Source organism: Poecilia latipinna, unplaced genomic scaffold, assembly GCF_001443285.1.
Source record: "Poecilia latipinna isolate Pla-1442-1.1 unplaced genomic scaffold, P_latipinna-1.0 Scaffold297, whole genome shotgun sequence".
Classification (NCBI taxonomy): domain Eukaryota; kingdom Metazoa; phylum Chordata; class Actinopteri; order Cyprinodontiformes; family Poeciliidae; genus Poecilia; species Poecilia latipinna.
Genome location: NW_015112913.1, coordinates 92,087 through 109,114, shown reverse-complemented (window position 1 = coordinate 109,114; position 17,028 = coordinate 92,087). Strand labels below are relative to the sequence as shown.

The window sequence follows — 17,028 nt, the reverse complement described above, 5'->3', positions numbered from 1 at the left end:
GGGGGGCGCAGAAGAAAAAATTTGGGAACCACTGGTTTAGGTAGACATTGATTATTCTGCAGTAAACTTTTGATTTAAAACAAAAAACATATATCTCTGACGTATTCCTTCGCATAATATTGAGGAATTTAGAAAAAAAAAAATAGATATTTTTCTTTTCTAACCAACCTCAAACAAGATGAAGTTCTCATTTAACTTCTGTGTGGAATAAATGATGTATGTGTGTGACTTTGTTGCCACCTAGTGGTGAAATTAATTTTAACATTTTACAACTAGAATTTTACAAGACAGTATTCAATTATTTTATTAAGATTCGACATTAATCCAAATATATTAGCATGCAGGTGTATTGTCAAACTATGTTGAGAAGCCTAAATGATTATGCTGACTTCAGACTTGTACATGCAGCAAATACAACAACAGGCCTATTCGATATAGGTATCACAGCACAAATGGAATTTTACCATTGTTCAAATGATAAATAAATAAATAAATAAATAAATAAATAAATAAATAAATAAATAAATAAATCTAGTTCATTGATAAAACAAGCATTTATGTGAAACTAGAGCGGGAAACCACCTGTGTTGTAACCTCTGGGAGTGTGGGCGAAGACTGACATGCAGGCCTACATTTTGGGCTGCCTATCTTCAAACACCCACACTATAAATTCCTCCTTTTTGCACACTAAAGCCACAACAAAGCAGTATCATATTTACCTGTCTTGTGTTGTGTCAGTTTAGTGGCTTATGTGTTTTTCTGTTTCTTTTTTTTTTTTTGTTACTCACATGCATTGCTGGTAATCTGTAGGCTATTGAGAAACTTCTCCACCCGTCTGTTATACGTAACAAGTACCTGAGCTTTGTTACTGACAATTACATCAGCAAAAATGGTTAGCTGATTGCAATAATGGAATCTAATCTATGCTTCTAAATTTTGGTGGCATATTTGATCATCAGATGTTTTGTTTTTCCTATATACTTGTATTAGATTTTTGCAAACTCTTTTGCTGTTCTTTAGAAGTTCATTTTATTTTTTTGTTGACCATGCAATACAAACATTTAATAAGCACTTCACGTAAGATATCCATCACCTCTTGTCTACTACGTACGCCCACTGTCATTCAAACAATAGCCAAGCCAACTCACTGCATCCGAGGAAGTAGAAGCAATCGGTGAGGCTAATGTGGGGCAGTGGGTAGCAGAACTTCCTGTTGATGTTTTTACAAATGATGATAATAATCAGAGCAGCATAGTCATGTGCCATCACTCTGTAAAAGTCACACAGTTGTTTCCTATTATGACTGCCTTTCGGTCTGTGTCTGTTTTGCTCAGAGAGAATTAGGTTGCTCTTGTGAGTTAATGGTTGTGATTAAAAAAAAAAAGAAAAAAAGAAAAGCAAAGGCAGGTAAAACTTTCTGGTAAAACTGATACGTTTGGTGAAAAAGCATTTGCTTATTTACAGTTTTATTTATTTATTTGCACCTAAATGTCACAAATCAACAAATACTTTTAAACATAAGACATAGGTAACCTGACAAAATACAGGAAGTTGTTTTAAAATTATCTTTATTAAAAAATCTATCGAAACCAACTTCGGTCTATATAAAAAGTAAATGGCCCTTAAACCACAAAGCTGGTTGTGTCAACCCTGGCAGCAACATCTTGATATGATTTTTTTGTTTTTGTTGCAAAATCTGTCAGTGAATCTGTTATACCACTGTGGAGGATTATTTTTGCAGAATTATTGTAATTCAACCACCTTTAAGGGTTTTCAAACATGATGATGTTTGAAAACCCTTCAAACATCATCATCAACATGGGACTTAATGCATCTCAGTCACATTAAGTCCCAACTTTGACCTACTCCAGAATATCTGTTCTTTTTCTCTCTTTTTACCTTTTAGTGGAAGACTTGCTGTTGTGCTGTGGCTCATTGATCTTCTGTCAAACCAAAGTGAGTTTGTGGTCAAAAACTGATGGCTGGACATTCGCCTTTGGGCTTTTCTTTTTCATTGACAACAATACATTGACTAGATACTGATGAAGCAAACTGACTCCAGATCATCTCACCAATAGCACGTTTAACTGATTTATTTCTGAACCTCATTGTTAGGGTTATGCCACATGTGAATATAGACATTCATAAAATACCACTGTAGCTAAATTGTAAATATTTTGCTACAGTACTGGGGATAAGTTACAGCAGTAAATTTGCATAGATCTTGGTGTGGCACTCAGTAAATGTAAAATTCACAAAACCCGTCTATGCAGATTATGCTTTATGATGATTTTCATGATCTAATCAAAATAAAAATCATGAAGTTTTGTATTCAAACATTTCTCAGTTTCACGTCAAAATTATGTATTTACTAAGAAGCCAGTCATGAGTTCCTACAACATTGTCCCACAGGCATCGCTATCACTCTTCTCTTGTTGGTGGACATTATAGTTTTTACGAAGACGTCTTTGCAAAGCCGTTTCACCTGTGATACTACAATTCCCAGCATTCCTTGCGTGAAGAAGCTCTGGCAGTTTGCTTAATCGCCTCAGCCTCACTCGTATTCAGGCTGCCGCCTTTACTCTCACTGAAAGTGAGAATTTGGAAGCGATTAAAGGCGGGATACAGATCTTTAGCGAACAAGGGTACACTGTGCGTTATATATTTGTAGTGTTGGAGTTCCGACTCGGAGTTACGGCATGGGGAACGGCATCAATAAGGTACTAGTTTAGCTGGTAGACTACGCAAATAAGTTTCTCGTGTTTATGTGTGTTATGTGTATGAGAATAAAGTTACCTAACCAGATATGATGTATTTATTCATCACGTTCTCTTTGGTGTTGGAAAATTCTTAGCTGTTTCCCCCCCCCTCCTTAAGGTTCTTCCAGATTTGTACTTGGGAAACTTTAAAGGTGTGTTGAAGCTTTTTCTCCTTGGTCCCTTTATTTGCCCACTCTTTTCGATGTTGCTTACTGTGCTCCTGTCTGTTTTCCTCAGATGCAAGAGATAGAGAACAGTTAGCCAGAAACAACATTACACACATCCTGTCTGTTCACGAGTGTGCAGCTCCTATGCTACCGGTGAGATGCTCCCCTGTTTTCCTGTGATGATGACACCTGGCTCTCAGCTGGTTCTACTAAAATCATGGATCTTCTTGCAGAGCAGGGAGATACATGTAGCAAAAGAGAAGTTGACTCCAGTTAGAGAAAGCCAACTGACCAAGCTGTCCAGAAGTGCAACCACCAATCACTGTAGTTCTCTCTCTGGTGCTTTTCAGAGTATCCTGCACCGTGCCAATCATCAGCAGCCGATGTAGTCATGGTGTTGTGCTTAGCTGTCAGCTTGTGTAGGCGTCAGAGTAGGCAGTTGTGCTTGTTGTAGCCAGTATCCACTGTGCAGTGTTCTTTCATGGAACATCAAAATGAGTCCTAAGCTGCTGTACATTTTGCCATTCTGAAATGCGGTTACATTTATTATTGCACACGTAAGGATAGCTCTGAAATAAATTAGTCTTTTGTTGTGTTAAGCCAGAAACGTGGATTAACTTAAACAAGTGAATGCTTCATATTCTGTTATTTTAAATTGATTGTTAGGGATACCAGCAATTTTTTTTTGTTTATTTATTTTTCTTGATTTTGTGTTAGTTTTGGTTTTGTATTGTTTCGTTTACAAATTGGAAAAAAAAAAAAAAGTTATTAAAGAAAAGCTGAAATGTCACCCACATTTTGCCTATGTTTTAAATAAATCCAGTTGCAAGAATGACGGTATGATTGTGAAACCATATTTGTGACAATTTGGACGTTATATTACTCCAAATTCTTAAGGGCAGCCAACAGGTAACCAGTGTGCTTTGTCCACCAGGAGATGACCTATCTCTGCCTTACAGCAACAGACATACCCTCACAGGATCTGTAAGTACTATTCACGGAGCTCAGCATGCAACAATGGAAAGGCGAGCCAACCAGAAAGAGGGCGTTCACATAGGGCTGTGATCTGTGGGTGTCTTCATTTTCCATAAGTTAACTTGTAAATGATATGATTTCACAAGTTTAATATTTGACTGTGAACTCAATCTCTCGCATGACAAAAGTAACACAACCATATTCAGTTTGCTGATGAGCAACTGTTCCTTTGACATAAATAAAGGTTACATGTAAGGGGTTTTTCTTTTTCATAATTTTTTTTTTTTTTTTTTTTTTTTTCCCAATGCAAATTCTAATGCTGGTGTTAGAAGTATCCAAAGAATCTCTTGGAAATTGACTAACTTCAAGCACAGAAGTCACACAATGAACATTACTCTTTTGAGGACAATGGTGCCAAGATGATGCAAAGAAGCTCATTGGGACAACCGTAAAACTATGTCAGTAGGATTTGTAAGCACAGTGATTCTAAAATCTGTCCATCCATCTGTCCATCCACGGCCACCTGGATTTGTTTTTTTTTTTTTTGTAGTTATCAACAAAAGTACACAGTGAATGAAAGTTTCTTTAGTTAGTGTTGCCATATTTTTAGTGTTTTTTTGTGAAATGCCAGTTTTAACGAGCAAAACATGATGGCAATGACAGCGTTATTTTTTGCTAGGCTAGGTTGATGTACAGGGCTTCTAAAAGATTATTAAACATTTCCTTGCATACATGCAAAAAAAAAAACATTTAGTAATTTGAATTGGCTTTTGAACATGAACAACTGTGGAGCTTCTTGCTGAGCTACAAAGGAAGTTTGTTGTTATCCCGTTCCTTTTGCAAGATTTTTAAAATGTGTAAAGTCTGCAAATGTGATCAAATGTGTAAACGAATAATTAGTTGTCATTGTAGCGCGTGTGCATAGTTCTCATTGTACAACTTGTGATGTTCCCATAATATTTATTGCGGTCATGACCTATAATAACAAGTTTCATTTACATATTTTATTGCCCTTTTAGAACTCAGCACTTTAAAGAGAGTATAACGTTCATGCACGAGTGCCGGCTGAAGGGAGAAGGCTGCCTCGTTCACTGGTGAGTTCAAAATCACTTTTCCATCATGACTTTCATCATACCTTGGATTCCAGAATATAATTTTGCACAGCTATGTTATTTTCCATGAAGTCACAAACTTAAGTGTGTGTTTAGTTCTTTTACATATCTGATTACTGCTCTCACAAGTGAAGCCATGTGTAACTTCTGCACTGGCAAGATTAAAAAGAAAAAAGGAAGGCTTATTCTTGAACTTCCCAAAACAAAGTACAGTAACAAGTCTTACCACATTGTGTTTGTGTGGTGCGATAGCTCACTTATGTGTTAAAAGAGTACAACTATATTTGGTTGGACAGAGGGTCTTCTCAGAAATCCATTTGGCTATTTATAAAGGCGTCTCGAGTCAAAAGTTTCTCGACACAAAAACATGACTTCAAAGAAACCTTTTCTAAAAGCTACTAATTTATAGCAAACTTTGAATGTGTTTATTTAGTCAGTATTTAGATCTTACTTCCACTTTAATACCCAGTAGTTCCTGAGTTTCATTTTCCATGTCTGTCACTCTGTACGATACTATATGATGGTATCACATTTAATGAATACCCATTTTTATATCAAGTCACAAAATGTCTTCAACGTCTTCTTCAGTTCCGTTTCCTTTGAATATCTTCAACTCTGCAAAGTTTACTTTGTTTCAGTTGCCTTTCAAATGAATGCTGGCAGAAAGTGAAGCATTTTTTTGGGGGTGTTTTGGTCTGAGATTACCGTACTTCATGATTATGCTTGTCCAGTGAGTGTGGCATCTGTGTTTGCCAGTGTAATCTAGGAGGGTGTCGACATATGCAGAAAATGCATGCTGCTAACTGAGACGGCCATATCCATGTCGGCCTATAGCTGTTCATCAGTTACAAAACGAGCATTGAACAGCACTGCTGAGTCCGACCTTTAAAACTCCTCTCAGAGACTGCTTTAGCTGGGTGCATCTTAATTAAGCCTCTTCTAAAAATGCACTTTTCATTCATGTTCCAAAAATACGCATGTTTCATCATGACAACTGTGATGAAACATGCCACAATTGTGACATGTTTCTGATCTGACTCACAGAGAAATGGTTACTCAGAAAGCACACATGACAGAGTATTTAGTTTCATTTTTGTTTTAAATTCAAATTCATTGTGTTGCCACAGTAACCATATTGCTGCATCCTTACTGTGTGTTGCAAACGCATGCCTGCTTTTTATACTTCACGTTTTACTACTGTGACACTACAATTCCCATTGCAGATAAAACTCAGGAGGACTACCAAAACAAAACTGGCCGTTTCCATGAAATATTTCAACCAGTACACTCAGTGAAGTGAAACATAACTTCCTGTAGACTTTCATAATAAGAGTCGTTATGAAAAATATGTGCAGTCGTAATGAAAAATAAGTCCAAAACTGTTTAGAGTAGCTCAATTTTTTTTTTTTTACGTATAAAGACATAAGAGTTTAGATATTAGGTACATTATGTCCATGTTATTCATTAAATTACTTTTTTTTTAAATATAATATGTCATTTCATATAAAGACTTTGTTGCAAATAAGTGAACATACTCTTGATTTTTCTTTTTGTCATATTCAATACATTTAAGCAAAACCATGATATTGATGATTATAATGCATTTGCTAACAATAATAAACAGGCAACATTTTCAGTTTGTTACCTGACAAAAGTCATGTTTTGTTCGTGTGGCACTGTTCAATTCAGCTTCCCATGGTACCTCTAGAGGAGCTGCAGAGTTGCCTTTAACAGAATCTGTTAATCTGTTAAAGACTCTGTAAACATGACATAAATGGATATACTTTATTAATTCAAGAAGGAAACTCACATTCAGCACAGCCCAACCAAATAGACATACATGTGTCTGAGGCTGTAGCCCTTCACTCAGAGGGGAGGAGCCACCCTTTAGAACATCCGTTAGCTTTCCACTGCACAGATCGGGCCTTTGCACCATCAACCTAAGCAGACTTCTAGTGCTACAGCAGAGTGGCTTAAAACAAAGCACATTCATGCAATAGAATTGGTTTCATTGGTTTTTGTCAAACTCTGAAGAACTTGAAAACAACTTCATCACAAGATAGGAACAGTTATTGAGACATGCGACAAAATGTGGTCATGCACGGCATGTATTCAGGGGAGCTTAATACAAATGCAAGCCACATGCTTTTTTTTTTTTTCTTGTTTTTATAAAAAATAAAATTATGAATCTTTTTTTTCTCTCTAATTCATATACACTATTTGACACTTGTCTGTATCAGCACAAACTTCACTCTGTAGGTTATTTATATATTCTGTTTTCAACCAGTCAAGTCAAAGTCTCACTCTATAGCGTCTCTCATTGCTCACATCTCTTATTTCCTCAACCCCTCCGCCCTAAAACGGGTCACATCTGCTGACCTGCTGATGAAATGATATGCAGCTCTTTCATTGCAGAATTATTGTCTTGTTTGCTGTTATAATATTCAGAAATACATGTTTAATTTAAATGAAACTTAAATGCAACACATTTGTGTTTTTAGCATTTGAACAGTTTTCTGTAGGTTGGTGGTGGAACAGCAACAGAACAGACTGAATTTCAAAAATGTAGTCGTTAGAAGAATTTTGTGAGATAACAATAATATATAATGAACTCAGTGTGTATAATTTTAAAAAACATATCTTCTGTTTTACCTAATTCAAACAGATAATTAATGAAATGTAGTTTTTTGTTGTTGTTTTTACCAAAATGCAGGTATATGGCATATTGGTGAAAGGTGAAAGTCATGTAGTTTGGTTTTCCCTCAGTTTGGCAGGAGTGTCTCGCAGCGTCACCCTGGTAATAGCCTACATCATGACATTGACAGGCCTGGGCTGGCAGGACGCGCTCAATGCGGTGAGAGTCGTCCGGCCCTGCGCCAACCCCAATTTGGGTTTCCAGAGGCAGCTGCAGGAGTTTGAGGATACTCAAGCTGAAGAGGTAGGTTGTATGAGAAAGTAATTGCTGTTTTTTTTTTCTTTTCTTTTCTTTTGTAACACATAAAACAGAGAAAAAAAAACATTTGGATCCTTTTAGACTTCGAGATTGTAGCTTCATATTCAAAAGAAAGTGATGGAAATGGGTGATCAATGCCGTTCATGTGTCAAAGTACATCTTTAACCTCACTCACTTTTGACTTAAAAAGTGCATCTAATTGCATACTGTTAGTTGGTGGGTTTATAGATTGAAAAAATGGGAGTTCTTTGTTTTCATACAAGTAATAAAGATAGGGGCGGGGGGGAAATCAGATTTTTCAGACCTGCAGATCATACAAATGATCTGATTTAGGGGGAAAAAAAGTGAGTTTCTAATTGAAAATTATCTGTGCATGTTTTGTAGTTTTTGTTTACCTTACTCCAATCTTTCTTTCTCTCCCCCTTAAGTTCAGGGAATGGTTTCAAATGACATACAAGGACAACCCCTTCAATGATACTGCCGAGATCCTTAAGCTACTGGGCAGGCTTCCCTGATGTCAACAAGGTGGGGATGGAAAACCATGTGTCTACTCCTCCTGAAGGTATTTGAACTCAGCTGAGATCTTTTGCAGCTCAACCAAACTGACTGTGGCATCCTGAAGAGGTTTGCACCTGGGTGGAAGTCTAACACACTCTGAAATGCACTGTTCTCTGAATCTTTCCTACACATTCAATTCAGTGACTGTCATGGACTTCTTACATGCATTGCATCTGTTTCTAGAATTGAACTGTTTCTAAGATTTGTTTTGTGTTTTTTTTTTTTTTTTTTACTTGCAAATGTTTTTTTTTTTCTCCCCAATGTGTCTGTGTGATCTGAAATTGATAAATAAAAGAAGTAAAGCCAACTGCTTGCGTAGAGGTTGTCGGTCGATGGTCTGTCATGTTGGAGGTGATAAGACGCTACGCCTTTTGCTACTTGGTTTCCTGGTTCTCTTCCTGTTTGTCTCATGTGCAAGGGAGGTCATGCATCGTGGCATTACAAACATCAAGATCACACCCTCTTATAAGATTTGGGTTTAGTTATTTTCATAAGCTGCAGAACAGCAATAAAAGTTACATTTTACTTTTAAAATTTACCATAAATCATATATTTGGCATAATGACATGGTGCGACCACTGGGTGGCAGTATTACTAATGGACAAAGTCTGATTTGTGGCGTGTGTGCGTTTTTTTTTTTAAATTTTGAAATGTGTGTTTTTATTATTATTAACGTATTTTGCGGATGTCATACATGAATTCAACATTATGTTAACGTTACATGTTTTGTACGTATTTCCACAAAGGATAGCTTGCAGTTGAAACTAGTTTGGACTTGAATGGTGTTATAAAATAAACACGGGGGATATTCATGTGACTGTACAGGTATGATTGTTCCATTTCGTCCTGATCTCCTCCGCTCAGGGTGTCGCTAAAGGGATTCCCCACCTGAGAGCTGCGTGGGTTGAGTTGAGAGTTTTACAGAAAAGAAGTTGCGTTTGCTCCTCATCTCCTCTTGAACCTCCGACAGACTCCTCCTCCCAGTGAGCAAAAAAAAAAAAAAAGACGTGATAACGTTTATAGGACCCCGAGAGCCGCATTAGAGATTTCCGCGGTGGACCCTACATCTCTAAAGGTAAGCTGCAGCAGACTGATTTCAAATTATAGTCAGAATGCAAACTTTTACTGCACCAGGTCAAAAAAAAAAAAAAAAGTTTCTGTCAGGAGAACATTTCTACACTCAGGGAAGAAGACGCTACACTTTCATCAAGCATTCTTGTTAAGATTATAATGTAATACCTAGTCACCACTTAAAATATTTTCTAAGCTCCTTCATTTATTGTGTTTAAGCTTTTCATAGCTTGATGAATTATTCACGCATTTGACATAAATGAGTCAGATTTATTTATTTATTTATTTTGACAAAACCATCAAACGTGATGAGGAAAATCACTCATTTCAGCATCCATGTCTTCATCCTTTAAACTCTAAATGTGCATGCACAGAAGTGAATGTATGGATGGCATGTAACCAAAGTGATGTGATGTGATGTGATGTGATGTACTCCAAACGACAAATCAGGTGGCCTAGAAACCAGTTTGTATTTATTACTAAATGAACATTTGGTGCTCTTACATTAAAATACTGCATACGATTAACTGGAAAGTTCAATTATAACTCGCCTAAACTAAATCTGGCATCTCAACATCTTGTATCCTATTTGTTTGTCAAAGTTTTCCTGGAAGCATTAGGTGTAATTGTAAATATCTTAATGTTGCCCCATTTCTGCTCTGTATCTCATTTTGATTCATTTGTTTGCAGAGATGAACCTGGATGAAGACGGTGGTCTGTCGGGCAGTTGCGGCAACGGCAAGCTGAGGCAGTGGCTCATAGAGCAGATTGACAGCAGGAGGTATCCTGGCCTGGTTTGGGAAAATGAGGAAAAAACCATCTTTAGGATTCCATGGAAACATGCAGGAAAACAGGACTACAACAGAGAGGAGGATGCTGCACTCTTTAAGGTCAGGCAGTTCTGTCTTTACCTGCTGCCTCATGCTGCAAAAGCAGATATAATGCACAAAATTCACAAGTAAAAAATAAAACAATCAAAAAAACCTTAGTAAATTTTAAGATTTTCCTTAGCAAAAGCTAATTTTTGCTCGATTAACATAGTCTCAACTTAGTTTGTCCCAGAGAAAGAGGAAGTTAGAAATCAATCTAATCAGTTCTTGAATTTTGTGATTCTGCTGTTAACAGGCTTGGGCGATGTTCAAGGGAAAGTTTAAGGAAGGAGTTGACAAACCTGATCCCCCCACATGGAAAACCAGACTACGCTGTGCCCTTAACAAGAGCAACGACTTTGATGAAATAGTGGAAAGAAGCCAACTGGACATCTCAGAGCCATACAAAGTTTACAGAATCATCCCAGAGGGGACCAAAAAGGGTGAGTGCTAAAAGCTGTTCATGCAACCCTAGCAGTCAACATGTAGATCAATTGCATGTGCATTGAAGATGAGAGAAAGTGGTAAGTGTAAGACGATTTGTGGTTAGGTTTTGAAAGCAAATCATAAAATCTGCTACGAGCCCGTGCAGTTGCAAAAAACACTTGAAGTACGCCCGCGTTTTACACAGCAACGAGCACTGTTTATACTCTGCTGGTTATTTTTCACATACATTTTGCACCACTGCTGATTCTGGTGAGGCAGGAAGCACAGGAAGCAAACGCATGAACCAAAAAGGCCGTAGTGCTTTTTTTAGAGGGCTACGGTTACTAAGCGCAGAGTGCACAGAACACAACAAGACAACCTCAGCCTTGCATAACTAAGTTTCTACCATCATACAACAGCCATTGTCACACATGAGCAGCTTTGGCTGCATGGACTTTATGTTAATTGACTAACTTGATGCACTCTGTGTTCCGTTGCACTCTCTGCAAGATATCCCCTAAATAAAAAGAGCAAACTGTACATGTGCACGAAACACCTTTATTCTGCACGAAACACCTTTATTCTGCACGAAACATCTTTATTCTGTGAATCAAACAAAGACTGAGCCACAGTATCATTATTGATTATTATTGCAAAATCCATATTAACTCACTGAGTGCTGTTAATCAGTTAGTTCTGTTAAATGAAATAATCTGGATGCAGTTTTTTTTTTTTTTTGAGATTTGAAGGCAAAATATTTGTCGTGTCTGTTTCTGACCGTAAATAGGTATGAAGATGAACCGTGTGGAGGAGACACCGTCTCACCCGCTTGGATACGTTCCACCATATCCGTCTCTTCACAACCAGGTCAGTAGATTTAGCTACGATTCTAAAAACTAAAACCCCACAAGGCGATCAGCTTTACAAAGAAAGAAACGGATGTTTTTTCTGAGTGACAGCCCCTGTCCCCCTCCACTTCAGGTACCCAGCTTTGTTGTTTCTCCAGAAAGAAGGGACTGGAGAGATTACCACGCACCATCAGAGCAACATTCTCTTCCTAATGCAAATCACCATGGACAACATACAGACCTGCCGTATGGTCAGTGCCACTACCAGTCGCCAATCAGCCGAGTTTGGCCCAGTTCGCACACAGAAACTGGTAAGCAAGCATACAATTGAAATGAACTGGATTGCATGCAGCAGGATTTCAATTGGCTCTGTTTGCCTTTTTTTTTTTCTTGCATATTATACTGAGGTTACTTTTACTGTGAACTGTAAACGCAGCTAAAGACATTGAGATGCGTGATGCTGTCGAGTCAAAGGAGAAAGAAATGATGAAATATGTGCTTGTTTATGTCATCATGTAAAGACAAATTAATATTTGTGTTCAAGTAATTTAAGATGTTACATGTCTAATATACAAAATTATTTATCTGTAAATGATATTATTTATCTGCTGTTGATATAAAGTAATGACATCTAAATTTAAAATAAAAAGCACATTCAGTAATTATTATGTTTTTGATGAATTCCTGTGTCAGCTTGACCTTTTACTTTTTTGACAAAATTATGGATTAAGCATGTATCTTGACAAAATCAGACATTCTTTAGATATCTATTGGGGATGGAGTGTTTAAAATAAATCTGCAAATATTAGTTGTACAATCGAAGTTTGACAACCTTTGACATTTTTGTTAATTTTCATTTGATCCGTCAATCAGTGTATTTACCCTCTTTATTTATCAATTCCAGGTTTCCAGCTCTCATTCCACACATACTTTTCAGAGTCTCAGCCACCAATGTATACAATGGACCACAACAATGCCATGTCAGGTGAAACAACATCTACAAATACAAAGTATACATTGTACACAGAAAGACTCACTGATGGTTTTAATGTGTCTGTGCACAGTTTTCAATCTAAAAAGACCTGAGGGAATAGAGTGATGCTCTATATTTCAGCGTTGTTGCTGTGGGTTGAGTTTTGATCAAGCTCCTGTCGTTTTCCTTTTGATGCCATTCATTTAAACACTCCTCCCTCCTTCCTTCTCACAGATTTCAGCCTCCACGTGTCCCTTTACTACAGAGAAACACTGGTGAAGGAAGTCACTGTCACCACTCCAGAAGGTTGTCGGATTACCTCCACCTCTCCGTCTTCTCCCTCCTCTTCCTCCTCCTCTTCTCCATGCTCAGAGGACAGGTTCCACAGCGGCGCAGAAGTGGTTCTTTTTCCGTCTCCCTACCCCGAGTCTCAGAGGCAAGGAGCCGAGCTGCTTCCCAACATCCTGGAGAAAGGGGTGCTCCTGTGGCTGACAGCCGACGGGCTGTATGCCAAGCGCTTGTGTCAGGGACGGGTGTACTGGGAAGGACCGCTGGCTCCGTATGTGGACAAGCCCAACAAGCTGGAGAAGGAGCAACCGTGCAAACTGTTCGACACCCATCAGTTTCTTGTTGGTAAGCAGAAACATGCAGACGTTTGCAGCATTCACATCAACTCGTAGATGACACATCTCAGAGGCCCTGCGTCAGATCATTGCGTTTCTTTTTACAGATTCTCGGCCTTTTCAGATGCTGCTAATCTGCTAGTATTTTGGGCCTGCCACTTCTTCTTTTCTTCCCTTGGACGCTCAGTTTCCTCAAATTATTTCAGTACACGTAGCGCTGCTAAGATATGACAATTTCTTGTCTGAAAACTCTTATGGGAGCAATCTCACTGAAAACATATTATTTCATGCTTTCCCAGTTGTGTCTGACGTTTTCTCATGATGCGGCTCAAGAATCGACACTTGAATTAGGCAATGTTTGTGGAAACACCAGACTTCCTGAAAGTAGTTTCTTTATAGACATGATGCCAGTTCATACTTTACGTTTGTTGCGTTGTTTTTGTTCTTAAGCAATTCACAAATCAGTGTTAATGACTTAATAGAAAATTGAATAAAACAAAATATTTTCTTGATGACCAAATAATGGATGGATGCTGATAATACAATTTACAAAAGAAATGCGATAGAAAATCTTCCTCAACTATTGTTCGAGTCTACTCAGGTGCACAGTATGTGTGGTTATTCCAGGTGTTTTGCACATTTTAAAATTGGTCAGAAGATTTTAACATTTATTTATGCCATAAATCTTAGACTGCTTTTGTACAGCATTCATTTGTACTGTTACTATTTGAAGTTAATAATAAAAAAGCATCGGAGAACCACTCCTGCAGCATTGGGAAAAATGCTGTAGGAGTAGTTCTCCCACCTTTTAAATACAGATTCCTTCCCCTGTAAATAGATCAAACATTTTTGCCTTGTAGCAAACGGTTTTGAAGCAACAATGCTCCACTAGCCATTCAAAAACAACAGTTAAGGTCATTGGGAATGAGATGACAAAATGAAAGAGATGCTGCAGGTGCTCGAGTTGGGTAATTCCCTCTCTTAGCGTTGAAGTAGCACAAAGACGTCGCTCGTCTTCTCATCAGGGGGCCAAAGTGTGTGGAGTCCCCACCCACATGTGGTCCACACCACACAAGAGATCGTTTTTTTTATGCCATTTTGCTCTGAATTTCCATCAAACATACTAGTAGTTACCAGAAACGTCTTTGTGACTGAGGATATGACATACAGTTAAAATGTTTTTTGTTTTTTTTAATGTTTTTTAAATGTTCAGTGTGACACGTCAGTGTCTTTGTGGGGTCAAATGTCAAAGTTAGCACTCATCTTCTCTTGATCCTCTCTCAGATCTACAAGATTTTGTCCATAATGGTCGTCACATACCACGACACCAGGTTGTTCTTTGCTTTGGAGACGAATATCCAGACCCGCAACGCCCCAGGAAGCTCATCACAGCGCAGGTAAGTGTAAAACAACAAGAACAAAAACTTTACCTTATAAACAAAATCAGGTTTTAAAAGCAGTGAAGATGCTAAAAACATTATATGATGAACAAAGCAGAATCAATAGTATCTTTTTAAATAAACTGATGTGTGGACAGAACATTTTTTCAAGCCAACTTGGGATCTTTTAACATTCTAATTAATGTTTATTTGGCAATTGACAACTACTTATTTGGTCCCTAGCCAGCAGTAGTCCTACTTACTGATAATGGATTGATTTCTGTGCGTTGATGTGATCTTATTTCATTATTTTAAAGCCGATCAAAAACATATCAGTCAAAAATCACAAATGAGAGTTTCGAGATTGTGTATTGCATCTCAATCTTTAGATAAATTGAGAAAACAAGAAGCTAAATGGATTGCAAGCAAACCATAAAAACAGATACATTTACTTTTCGAGTAGGTATTGATTCTTTTTTTTTTTTTAGAGTTTATAGTACTGTCCTTACAAAATGCTGAAGTGAGACTGCTTTATTGTGCTCTGTGGAAAGTGAGAGTTGTTGAAATCTTCCGATAAATTTCACTCATTTTTGCCCCTTCTTGAAACATGCATCTATGTTATGATCTGCACTTGTTAGTGACACAGTATTTTCATAAATAGTAGTTGAAACATCTGACCAATGACTAGAACAAGTCTTTGAATAAAGAAAGTGCAACGTCTAATAAGTTGCACTCCAATAAGACTCTCAGCTAAAGCAACTCATGTCTGCATTTTAAAGAAAAAAGAAAATAAATGCAAAACAACGTAACATGACAGGAAAACAACATACATAAATATGCACTTCTATCTCTAATCACTGCTTTTATGTGTTGTGTGCTTCGTTTCATTTCAGATAGAGCCAATGTTTGCCAAGAAACTGGTCTACTATTACCAACAGAACACTGGGCACTACCTGCGAGCCTACGATCACATTCAGGAACCAAACACCGCTCCCGCTATTGACTATCCTCCCCAGAGACCCATACAGCATATTCAGGAGTGAAAAGCATGCCAAAAATGCCAACTTGCCACACAATCACATAAGCAGGAAGGGTATTAATGTGAATGTAAAGCTGTGAATTTGTATTGCGCCTTAATATTGCTGCAGCCATGTGTACTGTAAATGATTAATTTAGGCACTGAGGGGTTGAGATGGGGAAGACCCTGTAAGATTTTACATGCTTGTTGTATCAGGGACTGGGTAGTAAGAGGTTTTTTTTTTTTTTTTTTTTTTTTTTTTTTTTTTTTCTTCTTCTTCAGCAAATATTATTGTGACAGTGTGAAGGATGCGGTTTGAGGGTGGGGGAGATGAGCGGAGCGGAGGGCAAACTGAGACAGGAAGTACTAGCACAGGTGCACAGGAAGAATGGCCCCTAAGACAAACATTGATACGTCTATGAGATAAGCCAGTGTGAATGAATACTTATTTGCAGCCAACAGTAATTCTTTCTTCTTTTTTTTTTTTTTTTTTAACTTGCACTGAGGACAGTTTCTGGTTATCCACTCTTATAAAGCAGCTCATTTACTTTATAGTTTTCAATACATGACATGCAAGACAAAGAAAGACGACAGAAGACACATGCTTACAGAAAAAGATAACTTCCAACAGTGATTGGTTCTAAGGCAGTTTTTTTTTGTTTTGTTTTGTTTTCATGTGTAATTAGCACATCTCTTGTTTATTCTGGCCTTTTGACTGCTCTTTTCCTTGTGAAATACTGTATAGTTTAACTTCTTCAAGCGTAGTAATAGATATTTTTAAAAACAGTTTGACTTGAAGGTCTTTTTTTTTTTTTTTACCTAACCCCATAGACATGCATCGTGTCAGAAGTTGTAGCTACAGCTTTCTGTGTGGTATTTACCCACACGACAGAAGTGGACAAATGGTGCACAGCAAATTATCAGAGAACAACCTGTGGTTCAAGCTCTGTCTCAGTGGATGTGGGCCACGTTGACTGGAAAATAGCACTCATCCCGTAACTTAGAGGGAAACGATACCTGTTCCTCTTGACCTGAAACTAGTGGCCTCACAAGTGGGAAGGAAAACTACCTTGACGGTCGGAGTGCAGATTGTGCACACAAGGAGCAGTGGTTCCCAGGCATGAGGTCCTTCGTTTAGAGCAGTGGTTCACAATTATACTGCAGATCGTTTTCACCAAGCAAAGTTATCATCAGATAAAGTGAGACTGCGTTAACACAAAATACAGTTTTCAAATGATGAAACCTGATTTAAGAAAAACAAAGAAAAAAACTACCCCAGCTAACCTGATTTTATATA

The 17,028-nt window shown here is 37.7% G+C and overlaps 2 protein-coding genes across 4 annotated transcripts; both read left to right on the top strand.

Annotated features, from left to right (window-relative positions):
• Nucleotides 1-2,491: 2,491 nt before the first annotated feature.
• On the top strand, nt 2,492-9,531 carry dusp22b (dual specificity phosphatase 22b). 2 transcript variants are annotated; one of them, XM_015034385.1, is made up of 8 exons: nt 2,492-2,720; nt 2,878-2,911; nt 2,997-3,079; nt 3,861-3,910; nt 4,921-4,995; nt 7,780-7,951; nt 8,395-8,491; nt 8,559-9,531. In XM_015034385.1, exons 1-7 carry the CDS (start codon nt 2,700-2,702, stop codon nt 8,479-8,481), a joined length of 522 nt encoding a protein of 173 aa, XP_014889871.1. In that variant the 5' UTR covers nt 2,492-2,699; the 3' UTR covers nt 8,482-8,491; nt 8,559-9,531. The 2 variants fall into 2 exon arrangements, with proteins under 2 accessions (XP_014889871.1, XP_014889870.1); XM_015034384.1 differs by having other exon boundaries at nt 2,493-2,720; nt 8,395-9,531.
• Nucleotides 9,517-16,517, top strand: irf4a (interferon regulatory factor 4a). Of its 2 annotated transcripts, XM_015034382.1 has the most exons (9): nt 9,517-9,599; nt 10,286-10,485; nt 10,721-10,907; nt 11,678-11,757; nt 11,872-12,049; nt 12,643-12,723; nt 12,946-13,344; nt 14,619-14,731; nt 15,607-16,517. In XM_015034382.1, exons 2-9 carry the CDS (start codon nt 10,288-10,290, stop codon nt 15,754-15,756), a joined length of 1,386 nt encoding a protein of 461 aa, XP_014889868.1. In that variant the 5' UTR covers nt 9,517-9,599; nt 10,286-10,287; the 3' UTR covers nt 15,757-16,517. The 2 variants fall into 2 exon arrangements, with proteins under 2 accessions (XP_014889868.1, XP_014889869.1); XM_015034383.1 differs by lacking the exon at nt 9,517-9,599 and having other exon boundaries at nt 9,608-10,485.
• The last annotated feature ends 511 nt before the right edge of the window (nt 16,518-17,028 follow it).

Bases quoted from the DNA above. Each gene is read 5' to 3' on its own strand.
- irf4a (XM_015034382.1), top strand. From the start codon at position 10,288: ATGAACCTGGATGAAGACGGTGGTCTGTCGGGCAGTTGCGGCAACGGC. The intron at 10,486-10,720 runs GTCAGGCAGTTC...TGCTGTTAACAG, and splicing joins AGGATGCTGCACTCTTTAAG to GCTTGGGCGATGTTCAAGGG. The intron at 14,732-15,606 runs GTAAGTGTAAAA...GTTTCATTTCAG, and splicing joins GGAAGCTCATCACAGCGCAG to ATAGAGCCAATGTTTGCCAA.
- dusp22b (XM_015034385.1), top strand. From the start codon at position 2,700: ATGGGGAACGGCATCAATAAG. The intron at 2,912-2,996 runs GTGTGTTGAAGC...TGTTTTCCTCAG, and splicing joins GTACTTGGGAAACTTTAAAG to ATGCAAGAGATAGAGAACAG. The intron at 7,952-8,394 runs GTAGGTTGTATG...CTCCCCCTTAAG, and splicing joins AGGATACTCAAGCTGAAGAG to TTCAGGGAATGGTTTCAAAT.